Source organism: Vulpes vulpes, chromosome 7, assembly GCF_048418805.1.
Source record: "Vulpes vulpes isolate BD-2025 chromosome 7, VulVul3, whole genome shotgun sequence".
NCBI classification, from domain to species: Eukaryota; Metazoa; Chordata; class Mammalia; order Carnivora; family Canidae; genus Vulpes; species Vulpes vulpes.
The window spans coordinates 83,878,202-83,892,888 of record NC_132786.1 but is presented as its reverse complement, the minus strand read 5'-3'; the positions used below and the strand labels follow the sequence as shown (position 1 = coordinate 83,892,888).

Below are 14,687 nucleotides of genomic sequence, written 5' to 3'. Positions count from 1 at the left end.
TGTTATTCCTTGTCTTTTTGATAACAGACAATATGACAGGTATAAATCAAGTTCAAAAAATACCTATCCAAGCCAAACTATTGGGCAGCTTGCTTTTCAAACCTAATATTATACCATAAGCATTCTTTTCTGTACTAGATTAGTTTAAAACCCAAGCTTCAGAATAATTTGTAGAACATATTGCCATTTTTGAAAAAGAAAAAACGGAGAAGAGAGGAACCTACACTGAGTAGTCCATGTGAAAGGGCCTCCAGCTTCAGGGTTTATCTCATCACCTTATTTCCTTCAAAGTATTTGTCATACTTCACAATCACCTTGCTTACTGCCTATCTTCCCTATACTTGAACTAAGCTCCCAGGCAACAGAGGAGTTTTGTTTTTCCACTGCTATATTCAGTCCCTACAGAATGTCTAACAGAAAACAGATGTTTAATAAATTTTTAAATATGCATAAGGAAAAGACCAAAAGGCAATGTTAACTTTGACTGTGTTGGTGATTTTTTAAAGATATTTTTTTCTGTTTACCATGTTTTCTGTTCACAGTATATATTACTTTTTTATTAAAGAAAAAGATAATTTTAAAATAATCACTTCAGGGCACCTGGGTGGCTCAGACAGTTTAGCACCTGACTCTTGATTTCAGCTCAGGTTATGATCTCAGGGTGGTGAGACCCAGCACTGCCCCCACACCATGCTTCAGCTCTGTGCTCAGTGGGGAGTCTGCTGGAGATTCTCTCTCCCTCCCCTCCAATCCCTGCTCATGTATGCATGAGCATTCTCTCTCAAATAATTTTTTAAAAAATAAAAATAAGGGCCATTTGGGTGGCTCAGTTGGTTAAGCATTTGCCTTCAACTGAGGTCATGATCTCAGGACCCTGGGATCAAGACTATATCTGGGTCCCTGCTCAGCAGGAAGTCTGCTTCTCCCTCTCCCTCTCCCCCTACTCATGCTCTCTCTCAAATAAATAAATAAATATTTTTTAAAAATAAAAATAATCATTTCAAATTAATGTTCTAGATTTTGTTGAAATACTTTCCATAACGTGGAAAACTCATTATAAAGGTCATTTTCTGAAGCCATAGAAGTTCAAGTGATCAAGAACTAGCCATGACATTAATTTTAAGGCAACTGTATAAAAAAACAAATCATCTAAAAATATATATCACCATTGCTCATCATCAGGGAAATGCAAATCACACTACAATGAGGTATCATTTCACATCTGTTAGAATGGTTATTATTAAAAAGAAAAGAGATATGAGTGCTAGCTAGGATGTGGAAAAAGGGAACTCTTGCACATGGTTGATGGGAATGTAAATTGGTGCAGCTACTGTGGAAATCAGAATGAAGGTTCCTCAATAAAATTAAAAATATAGCAATGTCATTTCTGGGTATATATCTAAAGGACAAGAAAACAGGATCTCAAAGAGATACATGTACTTCCATGTTTCCTGAAGCATTATAATATCCAAGATATGGAAACAACTTTTAAGTGTCAGTCAACAGTTGAATACATAACGAAGATGTAGTACATATATACAATGGAATATTATTTAGCCATAAGAAAGAAGGAAATCCTGCTATTTGTGATAACATGGATGGATCAGTAGGGGCATTATGCTAAGTTAAATTAGTCAGACAGAGATAGACAAATACGGTATGACATCACTTGTATGTTAAATCTTAAAAAGCCAAATTCATAGAAACAGAGACCAGAATGGTGGTTACCAGAGGCTACGGGGTGGGGTAAGTGGAGAGATGTTGGCCAAAGAGTATACACTTCAAGTGATAAGATGAAGTTCTGGTGATCTAATAAAAAAATTTTTTTTAAGAAAACGTATCACCTAACTATAAAGTAACATCTAAATTATGAAACAGGGGAACCCTGGGTGGCGCAGCAGTTTAGCGCCTGCCTTTGGCCCAGGGTGCGATCCTGGAGACCCAGGATCGAATCCCACGTCGAGCTCCCAGTGCATGGAGCCTGCTTCTCCCTCTGCCTATGTCTCTGCCTCTCTCTCTCTGTGTGTGTGACTATCATAAATAAATAAAAATTTAAAATAAAATAAAATAAAATAAATTATGAAACATGCATTCAGCATTAAAGTTATATCATGCTATTCTGTGGGTAAGGGAATTTCCGAACAATGAGTCTCTTTAACTCTTCATTTCAATCCTGACTGGGAACTTAACCCACGTCAAACTTTGTGTACTGACTGGAGCTTTGCAAATCTCTGGACCCAGCAACTCTTAAAATCTCAAAAATGCCCAGAATAGAAGGCAGCAGTCTGCTCACCCTATAGCACTTAAGATGTTTCAAGAGAATGCACAACGAGAACAAGGGGTTTATGAGCTTTCTTAGTGTGAAGCTACATTTAAGCTGATTGATTGCATTGATAACTTTTTCCATGAACTGTTCTACAGTTTTACTAACTTAGCTTCTTAGTGTATGTCAATCAGACCAATGCCCCAAGCTTAATCATCACCCAAAGCATTTACATTTGCTGACCTTGTGATCCCAGCCTGGCCTCTCTACCCAGAGCCAGTCATCTCAAATTACATACCACAGGCACCAGATGGGGCTAGGGTGGGGGGACAGTGAGAAGACTGGGTAATGAGATCATTATAAATTCACTACCTACCCCTACTGGAAAAACATCAAGGCGCATGGTTTAAAGACAAGCAAAGTTCCTGCAAGGTTTAAAAACAACAGAACATTCTTATGCAATAATGTATTTTTTAAAGAGGTTCTCATCAATTTTACACTGATTCTGAACCATCTAACTCACCCTAATTCAAGGCATGTTCCTAATGCATGATGGTTTGCTTGAGTCAAAGAAATAAAAAGAATTATTTTTCAATTAGGATTTATGGTTATGGCTTAGTTCCCAATTTCATCAGATGCAACAATCTTTTATAATATCATACAAAACTGTTCAAAATGCATCTGATGTTTTTGTCTGAGTCATTTAATACATATGGGCCAGTTAGAATTTTATCATATTTGTAGAATATGTTTGAGTCTGACCCAAAACAAAAGCTAAGCTATAAATACAAAATTCACATTAGGGGGTAAGGCTCCTCATAGGAATAGGATATCCCTCTCCTAAACAGCTGACAGTGAAGTGTCAGGAAAGGCCTTATGATTGCTGACCAAGAGAAACAAACCCTATGTATTAAGATGTCAGACACAGAAAACAAGTTATACTTTCAAATATGATCCTCAAATTGAAAATCACCAGAGCAGACATTCAGAAGAAGAAGCTTTGATGTGTGATGGAGCTGCTATTCACAAAGGCAGCTCCAAGTGGCAACACCCCGGAGTGAGAAACAGCGGGTATTTATTTTTTTTTTTTTAAATGGTTAATAATTCTTCTGAGGGAAAGCCAGCTAGCTTTCATATAACACTTATTAAATTTGTAAACTGAGAAGTTCACATGAATCGGAGGATTAAAATCTAAGATATCTACAATTTAGTATAAATTATGCTTTAGTTACCCTCTCAAAAATCTCTCCACCATAACAAAAACATAATTAACGATGATTTTTTGGTTCAGTGTTACAGCATAAAAAGTAATTTTTATTTTATTTCTCCAAATTACAGCGATAAATCAGTAAGTTTCACATCCATGTTTATATATATATATATAAAACAGCTTTCATGCTAAGAATTTGATACAATAATAAACTCTATTTATCAATTTTGCATTTTCTGCTTCACTATAATGAATCATACTGTATCTCAATGAGTAATGAAAGCAAAAACAAGCCCCAAGCCTACTATCCTATAAAAATTTACCTAGCTTTATCATAACTACTATCTGCCTGTGGGAAGGAAAAGCTTCTGTGAATCAATTATTACCCAAAGGCAATATTATTTTTTAAGGAAGTGAAAAGTCATGCTCACACATGTAGATCAATACCTTTCCAGGGACCCGGAGACTCTCAATGGCACCAAGATCACTAAGGCTCTCCGGAGGGCTTTTCAGACCCTTAAAAAAAAATAAAATAAAATAAAATAAAAAAGAATTTTAATTATGCTGCAGAACTATAAAATAATAGAACATAATTATTAAAATAGAAATCTATTTTTTAAAAATAGAATTTTCCTGCTTTAAAATATATAGAACATACGCTGTAAAAACAACACTCACTACATATAGCACTATTATTAAATTAAGTAAAGACGTACTTTTGGAAATTTAAAATAAAAGTATTATATGGCAACTTCACAACAATGGTTGAAGTCTAACTTAACCATGGTTTAAAAACTACCAAAAGAAAAGAAAATTGGATGACAAAAAGCATTCTATAAAAGCACTTATCTATTACTTATTACCAAATTCATCTGGTAAGAAGGACCAAGTATTATGATTTCCTGATACAATACACCAACCAGCTGAGCTCATCAAAGACTTTTAAATAATGCTAATCGCTTAATTAATACATAAATACCTTCATTATACCTGATTATCTCTCACCAATGCACCCAATTTATACTGCATAACTGAGACTTAACTCTCATTCATGTCTTGCTGCTTTCTACTGTTCTTTAGGTCGTTTCTATATTCACATCAAGTGAGGGATTCTGAAACTCTCACTTGTACCAGGGAAAGCTATCAAGACAGAAAGAAGCTTAGCAATCTCACTTTTCTTTGAAAGCTTCTTTTTTAAATACTGGCTATTCAAGGCAAATACCTAAAACTCCCTGTAATATTAGTCTGTAAGCAAAATTAGCTGGCACATAAATCTGAAGAGTGTTTTTGTCCTTTAGATGCCCTATATTGGCCCTCTGATGTCCTCAGTAAACAAAACATATGGTATACTTAGGTTGACTGAGACTACATCAGAACTTGCTTAATTTTAAATTACAGAGCCCTGTATTTTATCTTCCCTATTACAAAATATGACCAGTCATCACTACAGTTTTTTTATGACAAGGTGCTTTGCCTCACCCCCAAGTATTCCATTACTCCCAGAACACCCCACCAGCTTTCTCTCATTTTCATTCTCTGTTATATTCTCTCTCACTCTCTCTCTCTCTCTCTCTCTCTCTCTCTGTCACACACACACACACACACACACAAGTGCCAAACTTCAAAATTTGATTCAAAATCATGACCATCCCGGGGCACTTGGGCAGCTGAGTCAGTTAAGCATATGCCTTCAGCCCAAGTCATGACCCCAACATCCTTGGATTGAGCCCCACATTGGAATCTGTTTCTCTTTCCTGCTGCTCTTGCTCTCTCTTTCTCTCTCCCTCTTTCCCTCTCTCCCGCCCCCACTCTCCCTCTTTCTCCCCCCCTCAAATAAATAAATAAAATCTTGTAAAAAAAATCATGACCATTCCAAAATACATTTTTTAAATATAACTGCCATGCCTTTTTTAAAAAAAAGGATTTATCTATTTGAGAGAGAGAGTGAGTGCGCAAGCAGGCGGGCCAGAGCAGAGAGAAAGAGAAAGAATCAAGCAGACTCTGCATTGAGTGCAGAGCCTGAGGCAGGGCCCAATCTCAAGAAAGAGAAAAGAAAGAAAAGAAAAGAAAAGAAAAGAAAAGAAAAGAAAAGAAAAGAAAAGAAAAGAAAAGAAAAGAAAAGAAAAGAAAAGAAAAGAAAAGAAAAGAAAAGGAAAGGAAAGGAAAGGAAAGGAAAGGAAAGGAAAGGAAAGGAAAGGAAAGGAAGAAAAGGAGAGGAGAGGAGAGGAGAGGAGAGGAAAGGAAAAAGGAAAGAAAAGGAAAGAAAAAAAAGAAAAGAAAAGAAAGAAAGAAAAAGGACTCAATCTCACAACCCAAGCTGAAACTAGAAGTCAGTCTCTTAAACTACTGTGCCACCCCGGAGCCCCTGCCATGCCTTTTTAAACAAACATTTTTAAAAATATAGATGTGTTTAACTAATCTAAGGAAATTCTTGGAGGAATATATCACATGTAATTTTCTTTTTCCGCAGAGCTAATGAGTAAAGAAATCAATACCTGAGCTGTAAAGAAGTGATGTATACTAATATATAGGAAAAGGCCTTACCTCCAAATTAGTCACCCCAAACAATAATGATATGCTCCTAATATATGGCAACCCTCTACCAGATGTACAAAATAAAAGTAGTAAACACTGGAAACCCTATTATATGTTAGGAAGTAGGGGAGCTCAGTGATACACGGAATGGGCTCTGCGGTCTTGAACAACTTTTCTAACTTGCCTGTCTTTATGTTCTAATCAATGTAACAATAATGCAGAGGCCAATAATAAGGAGTAAAGGAGATAATGTGTGTGAGAGGCCAAAAACAGTGTCTGGAACATGGCAAGCATTCCTTACATGCTAGCCATTATTCTGAATATTATTACGATCTCACAGAGAAATGTTTTTCTTTGATCAAAACATAAATGAAGAATTACATAAATGTCTCAGAGCACATCTGACACTCACGTGTATTTTAGGATTATACATCTTGAATCCTTTGATTAGCAACTTTATAAATTTCTATTGACAAAAATGAAGTCATGATTTTTATGCTCACTTTTCTAAAGCAGGAAGTCAGAGTTATAACAAAGCAGTACCTGGCTTTTATGAAATTGAAACTGCCGCTGTAATCTTTAACCATTATTTGATTTTCTTTTGCATTTGGTATTTGTTTTGATAAATTTCCCCCATTTAAATTTATACAAAATTCAGCATACATAATACCTGCCTCTGTACTTTATTTCTTTGGCCAAAGCAGATTAACACTTCAGACTACTTCTGTTACATCTACATCAATCTTCTATTTCCATTTACGAGACCAGCAACTTAATGTCCCAAAGATCAAAAATCAAGTGAGGTGATTTCTTCCTCCTCTTTTCAGTAAAATTCAACATAGAGGTTATACTTAGTCCTCGATTCCTCTCAGACCCACTCTAAACAGGCCTTCCTCCCCATCACTTCATGAAAAGTGCTGTTGTCAGGTACCTGATAACCTCTATGCTGCTCAGTCCAAAAGCTCATTCTCATCTTCTGTCATTCATCTTCAGCATTTAGCACAGATGATCACTCCCTCCTCTTTTAAATTCTTTACTTGGCTTCTGGACTTCACTCTACTTAGTTGTTCTTTTTATCCACCATGTATCCAACAAATATTTATTGAGGATCTGATATGGGACAGGTGAGGTGGTCTTTGAGATGCTGCAGTTTTACCTCACTGGCTGCTCCTCAATCTGCCTCACTAGATCCACCTTAACCTGCCTCTTCCCCTTATGTTTTTTTTTTTTTTTTAGATTTTATTTATTTATTCATGAGAGACAGAGAGAGGGAGAGGCAGAGACATAGGCAGAGGGAGAAGGAGGCTCCATTCAGAGAGCCCAATGTGGGACTTGATCCCAGGACCCCGGGATCATACCTGACCTGAAGGCAGACGCTTAACCACTGAGCAACCCAGGCATTCCTTCCCCTCATCTTTCAACATTGAAATCTCAAAAGCTCCAACTGTGGACTCCTGTTTTATAACTACACTCATTCCATTGGTGATCTTAGCCAGTTCTACACCTTATATGCATTCATAAGTCCCAAATTTTTATCTATATCCCTGCGTTTGTCCTCAGAAATTCAGACTCTTAGCCAAGTGCCTACTTTATCTTGTCACTTAAATATTCAAAAGAGGCTTTCAAATGAGCAAGTCTAAAACCTTTCTGCATTCCCTGAATCTGTTCCTCCCTCGATCTTACCCACTTCGTTAAATGGCAATTCCAATTGCTGAGGCCAAGCCATCTGGAATCAACCCTGATGCTTCTCCTTCTCTCACAGCCCAAGTCCGATTTGTCAAGAAATCATGTTAACTCTATATCTACAGTGTACCACCATCAAGCTCTTCTCAACCCTTCTACCACTAACACTCTGGTTAAGGCCCATACTGTCTCTCATTTGGATTACTGCAATAGCATCCTTATTGTTCTCCCTGTTTTTGCTCTTTTTCCCTCTTCAATCTATTCTTTTAAAAGGCCAGAAAGATCTTTCTGAAGTCCATATACGTAAAATGACATCAATCTTCTGCTTGCTATTTCAATCAAAATAGAAGCATGGCTTTGCTTTTAGAAAAAGTAATAGGAGATGAGGTCAAGATGAGGTCCTGGGTGATCTGGCTTCCTGCCCTTAGCTCTCTGACCTCACCCATACCTCATCTCCTACTGTTTTCACTCACTTTATGTCAGCCACACTGGCCTCTGGCTGTTGCTCAGCCATGCTCCTGCCTGAAGGCCTCTGCATTTGCTCTTCCTTTCACCCAGAATGCTTCTTCACAAATATCCACATGGTTCACTTCCTCATGTCCTTCGGGTTTTTAACTCAAACGTCACCTTCTCAATGAGGCCTTTCATGGCCACACTATCTAAAATTATAAGTGATCCCAAACTGCCAACTCCCAGGCCTCCCTATCCTCTATTCCTCCCAAACATTAATCACTACGTCTGCCTGAGCACTTGTCTGTTTTGTTCACTGCTGCACCCCCAAACTTAGAATGGTGCCTGTCACATAGTGATCCGTAAACATTTGTTGAATGAATTGAAAGAACAGAGGCCAGCATAATAGAGAAAGCTGAACAACAGACCTCATCTAAATAAAGAGTGCTAACAAAACCCAGCCTCTCTTTTCCAAACCCAAGATCCTTACAGCTGAAATGCCAAAATACCTAAGTTTCATAGACCCTTCATATCTCTTCACTTTAATGATACTATCAATATATTCTTTAGCCTCACAAAAAAGAAACATCTTTGTGTATATTTATTTGTAATACTACTATATTTAACCCAATGATAAACAGTACTAATTAAAAATCTCCAGTGTAACTTCAGGCAGCACCCTACTTTCATATCTCAAAGATTCATGAAACGTGTATTAGTTATGATTAAATATGTGGAAGTCAAGTCATAAATAATAAGGATGACTTTTAAAATCTGTGTAGGAAAATTAAAATAAAATAATAAAATAAATAAAATAAAATAAAATAAATAAAATAAAATAAAATAAATAAAATAAAATAAAATAAAATAAAATAAAATAAAATAAAATAAAATAAAATAAAATAAAATCTGTGTAGGGGCGTCTGGGTAGCTCAGTCAGTTAAGTGCCCAACTCTTTGTTTCGGCTCAGGTCATGATCATGGGATCCTGAGAACAAGCCCGATGTCAGGCTCTACACTCAGCATGGAGTCTGCTTGAGATTCTTTCCCTCTTCCTCTGTTTTGCCCCCTGCTTGCGCTCTTGCCCTCGCATGCTCTCTCTCTAAATAAATAAATAAAATCTTTTCAAAAATCTGTATAAAACTCTTAATTTTACCTCACATTTTACACAATATAGTTCCAGCTTTTTGTATGTGTTCTTAGTTTTTTTCTATACCAATTAAGCAATGATTTGACCTGCTCAAGTCCAATAAGCAACGGATTGAGGCTGAAGAGTCACCATTTTCACAACAATTCCACTACATTTAGAAGATAAAAACGTATTATCACTGGTATCTGGACTTGTGTATTTTTTCTTACTGTTCATTATCACAAAATAAGGTTAAAAACAACAAAACACCAAAGTTGCTGTACAGTGATGATTACACAGAAATGCATAGTGTGCAACATGAGAGAAGACCAAACTTTACTGTTGTACAAAAGTCCAAATTCAGCATTCTAAAGTCAGGTTAGGGGGTAGTAGTGGTAAAATGTTCAAAAGTGTATATTGTTTTAAAAATCAAAAAGATGCCCCTCCAAATCAAACAGATACCAAAAGTCAGTCTGAAATCATCTATTGTTGTTACTGCAACAGCCTGCTTCCAGCTTTCCTGCTTTCCAGCATCCGCACAGCTGCTGAGATGACCTCTGTGATCAAGCACTTCCTTGATAAGACCCAGAAGATGTTTTACCTCCCATATCTCTTAATCTTCATCATATTATATGAACATCACCACCAGGCTGAACCCATGAGATACATGTTGTTATTCCTATTTTAAAGATGTGAAAACAAATGCTCTAAAAAGTTTGGTGACTTCCTCAAGGTCACATAGCTACTGCAAAATGAAGCAGGACCCAAATATTCTCAAGTAATAAGTGGTATGAACCATACATAACACCAGTACTCAACAAATGTGAGGGATCGTCACTTACTGAAATACTTTATCATTCATAGATCTGTAAAATTTTATTTTCATGACATTAACAATATCATTTAAAAGGAGTAAAACAATCATGTAGGACTCATGTATTCTTCACAAGATATCTACCATTTGTAACCTATTCATATTACCTTTCAAATAAGAGTTTAATTTGGAATTTGTAATCTCCTTCTAATCAACAACAACGAAACTCACAAATGAACCTTTCACTAAATGACTACTCTCCATATTCTCCAGAGTTCTCAAAATTCTCTGATTCAAAACTTTACATTCTACTTCTTTCATATAAAGATAATAAAGAATGGCCAATTCTGGTGAAATATTAGGGTTGAATAAATAATTGACTTCTAAAACCAACTTATAACCAATAAGAATGTAAACGGAAATTCTGCCTCTTCTTCCTTGAAGGAAACTGAGACATTATTTGAAGTCCCTAACATATATGAATAATTAAATAAAAACAGCCAAAGCTTTTATTCATGAATTATCATTGTGACAAAAAAAATAAATAAAAGGCCACTATTTTGCCATAACAAAGATTTTTTAAAGTATCATTTCACATGCATTAACTTACTTGTGACTGTCAGAACTGTAAGATAAGGTTAACAAAAATAATTATTTCTCATGCTCACATCTGGAAATTTATGCTACAAGGTTTGGGAACTTGCCCAAAGTCATGAAGCTAGCAATTCTGTCTTCAACTCATCCGTTTTTTCCACTCTTTCCAGGTCATCTCTATTACACAGACCTCACCTCCCTACCCAGGCCATCTGCTCACAGACGACACACAGCTTAGATAAAGGGAGGCTTGCAGGGTCTGGGGCTGTCACCGGAAAGATGCCAAAAGGAAAGGAAGGGAGACAAAAGATAGCCCTCATTGAAACTCATTCATTGACCTTATCTAAAGGAACGCGACAGCCCGCCTGAGCAGGGCTCCAATCACGGTGGCTCAGGAGAGTTTTCCAGGTAGCCCCCGACTTCCCAGTGCCCCTGACACCTGCCACCAAGCCATACCCTAGGTCTCCACCCGCCCCAGCCCAGAAACAGACTATCTAGGCTCCTCCACCAGCAGAGACGAAAGAGGCCTTTGTTTCAGCCTTCGAGACTTACCTGTCGGGTCATAAGAGATTTGATTTTTTGCATGTCGAAATCGTGAAAGTGGTACCCTACAGCAAAGAACTAACAAATCACGCCGAACCACCAGACAGCTGGCCAGGACACAAGGAAGCCATAGTGAGTGGTCACGTGGAGCTGCCAACCCGGGTCATCCTTTCCTGAGCTGAGCATGCTGGGAACTGTAGTCTTCCGGGTGCGACGGACACCGGCAATGAGGCGACGAGGACAGTTCAGGTACTACATTTCCCGAGATGCTTCAGTTAGCTTGCAAATCTTGTTGCTCTGACCACGGCGGCCGCCTGTCTTTACGGAGGTACTTGGTCTTGGTCACCCCGTTTCGGTAAGGCGAAACCTTAGCTCTTAGGTGGCCAGGCACTAAGCGACAGAAACAAGCATTGAAAAGACAGTATGTAAGGCGGCCTGACGTGACTTCCCGCTAAGAGTGTAGTGGAGGAAACCCGACCTAGTCTAGAGGGCGGGTGGGAGGACGCGAGAACTCTAGGAAAGGCGCCGTCTGTCCCAGAAGGGACCTGCGAAGCTGGGACTCTCCGTCCGGCTCTGGACTTCGGCCTGACGAAAGGCGTGGTCTAATAGGCAGCTGTCCAGGGTTAGGGCTGTTCTTCCTCAGTCTCGGGATCTCTGAAAAAACAAACAAACAAACAAAAAAAAAAACAACTCTAAAGCCCAAGGATTTAGCCCCCACCTATCGTTTCACTACCTGCCTAACAATAATGATAGTCGTCGTCTACATGCCACTTTGAAGTTCTCATTTCCACTTTTAGCCGTTTAAAGTGAGGAAAGTGATAGGAGAGATGTTCAGAGTTTAAAAGAAAGAACTGCCCCCCCCCCCCCCAAAAAAAAAGAGAAAGAACTTCCCAAAGGTGCCTGGCTGGCTCAGTTGGTGGAGCCTGTCACTCTGGATCTCAGGGTTGTGAGTTTGAGTTTCATGTGTAGAGGTTATTTAAAAAATAAAACCTCTAGAAAAAAAAGAAAATTATTTTACTATTCTTATTATCTTTTTAATCTATTCATGAGAAACACAGAGAGAGAGAGAGAGGCAGAGACACAGGCAGAGGGAGAAGCAGGCTCCATGCAGGGAGCCTAACGTGGGACTCCATCCCTGGTCTCCAGGATCACGCCCCGGGCTGCAGGCAGCGCTAAACCACTGAGCCACCCAGGCGTCCAGAGGAAGAATTTTCCGATTATGAGACTACTAGGGGACGGAAAGCAATCCAGAGCTAACAACAGGTAGCATTTATGAGCTTACCACATGTCAGGAACTCTGGGGCAGCCTGGGTGGCTCAGCGGTTTAGCACCACCTTCAGCCCAGGGTGTGATCCTGGAGACCCGGAATCGAGTCCCACGTTGGGCTCCCTGCATGGAGCCTGCTTCTCCTTCTGCCAAAAAGAACTCTGCTAATAGCTTTACATATATTACCCTAGTTATCCACATAAACATTCTATAGGGTTATACAATTTTCCCCAATTTATTTTCTCTCTCTCTGCACTTATCTTCATTTTAAAGATGAGGAAACTAAGTAATGGAGAAACTAACTTGCCTAACATTACTGCAGACATGCAAACAGAAACTGAAGGACTGATTATCCAGATGTTGTTTTAAGTAAGAGTTTCATGTATGGTTTTGAAGAGTGAGTCCTGAAGTACCAATATTTTTTTTGAATTTACATTTAATTAATGTTTATTAGAAAGCCCATGATTTCAAAGATATTTCTTAGGACAACTGAAAAAGTGTTAAAGTGTGCCAAAGTAATCAAAAATATTAGGTAAACAATAATGAGTGGTAGTAAGATATAGCAAAATAATAAAAGTGGTTTGCAAAGGACTGAAATTTGGAAGCCACAATATAGAGGTTATTTCCAGTTCTGAAATTCTGTCATTTGACCTCTGAGTTGTCGTTTGTCTTTGTCTCATTTTTTACAAATGAGGTTGTAATATTTGACCTAAGATTTTTGTAAGGATAAATGAGGTGATGTAGGTGAATGCAATTTATAAATTGTTAAGCACCTTACAATTATGAAGAATTATACTCACAAATCTGCCCAGTTCACTGCTCCAACAGAATCATTTTGTACATACTTCTATCATTGGGCTTAACAATTGCTTTTGAAATTATGTTTGCCTATATGCTTCTCTGTTATTTCTAAGCCCATAAAAAAATTCCAGGCACTTTTGGGCAACTCTGGTTTAGTCCATTCCTTACCTACACTAGTCTTTATTGCCAGGCAGTTCTTATTAAGTGAAAATATTCAGTATTTAGAAGTCCCTGAAGGGCCGCCTAGGTGGCTCAGTTAAGCATGGGGACTCTTGGTTATGGCTCAGGTCATGATGGCGGGGTCATGGGATCAAGCCCTATGTCAGGCTTCTCAATCAGTGCGGAGTGTGCTTGAGATTCTTTCTTCCTCCCTCTCTCTCTCTCCCTCTCTGCCGCTCTCTCATAAATAAATAAATAAATAAATAAATAAATAAATAAATAAATAAATAAATAAAATCTTTAAAATAATAAGTCCCTGAAAGCATCAAAAGAAACAGAAACTGCTGACTATATTAGCATGTAAAATGAAACCCAATTCAGTTTTTGATTGTTAGACACTAGGCAACACTATATCCTAAGCATTTTAGTTAGTTAACATAGAGTTTTGGTCCTCAAGGAGTTTATAATTTAGTTGAAAAGCATATAGTTCTCAAACCTAACCATTCAAATGCACCTGAAGAGAATGCCATTGTTATTGTTTTCTTTTAGGTTCTTTGTTTCAGATCTTCAGTGATTCTTACAGGCAACCAGCTCTAGCATTTCAAATCCATTCTTAAGAAATAAGAAAATTGATACATGTATGATTTCAAGGTCACACATCTTAAAATCAGAGCTTGAATCAAAACTGCAACCCAGATCCAAACCCAAAATTTCTCCCTCATACAATACATGAAATTACAAGTGACAAAACAAAAATCTTTTTTATTCCATGTATACTTTGTCTTTTTCTATCACCCTAATTGGGAAAATTAATATTTTATGTGTCTATTTGACGCTTAAAAGTCAAGAAAGCATTAAAACTTTGTTTTACTCTAATATTCTAAGTTTTAGCTTATTTATTATAACCTAAAAATAGATAAACAATCCAGTCTGCTAAAAGTTCAAATTATAATATTGAAAACATGTAAATCAGTGCTGTTGTCTAAAAAACTTGATTTTCTAATCCAATATATCCTGACATTATAGAAAATAATGGAGACATACAGGATGCATTTTTACCTTCCTAAATTAAACTAAAAAACAAACAACAACAACAACAAAATCCTATAGCCCTAAAGAATACTTTTTAAAAGGGAAGCATATTATTTCATTTCCATTTTTCAAAAATGCATGTAAGGCTTATTTATGACTTTTACATTTGCAAAGGTTGTTATTGATAGGCCAGGGCAACTAGCAGAAAG

At 37.5% G+C, this 14,687-nt stretch overlaps 2 protein-coding genes across 8 annotated transcripts in view; one reads left to right on the top strand and one right to left on the bottom strand.

Annotated features, from left to right (window-relative positions):
- The window catches only part of VPS50 (VPS50 subunit of EARP/GARPII complex), a 133,244-nt gene extending 121,720 nt beyond the window's left edge, over positions 1-11,524 (bottom strand). Inside the window, exons 1-2 of one of the 6 annotated variants that reach the window (XM_026003769.2) lie at positions 11,230-11,524; positions 3,921-3,989 (exon numbers count right to left, since the gene is read on the bottom strand). In XM_026003769.2, the coding sequence (XP_025859554.1) occupies positions 3,921-3,989; positions 11,230-11,262 (102 nt within the window). In that variant the 5' untranslated portion in view covers positions 11,263-11,524. Of the gene's footprint in view, positions 1-3,904; positions 3,990-11,229 lie in introns of all 6 variants that reach the window. The other 5 variants (XM_072764276.1, XM_072764272.1, XM_072764274.1 and 2 more) reach the window with 5 other exon arrangements.
- The window catches only part of HEPACAM2 (HEPACAM family member 2), a 48,815-nt gene continuing 45,644 nt past the window's right edge, over positions 11,517-14,687 (top strand). For both annotated transcript variants that reach the window (XM_072764279.1, XM_072764278.1), the window contains exon 1: positions 11,517-11,575. The gene's annotated coding sequence lies outside the window, so the exon portion shown is untranslated. The remainder of the gene's footprint in view (positions 11,576-14,687) is intronic.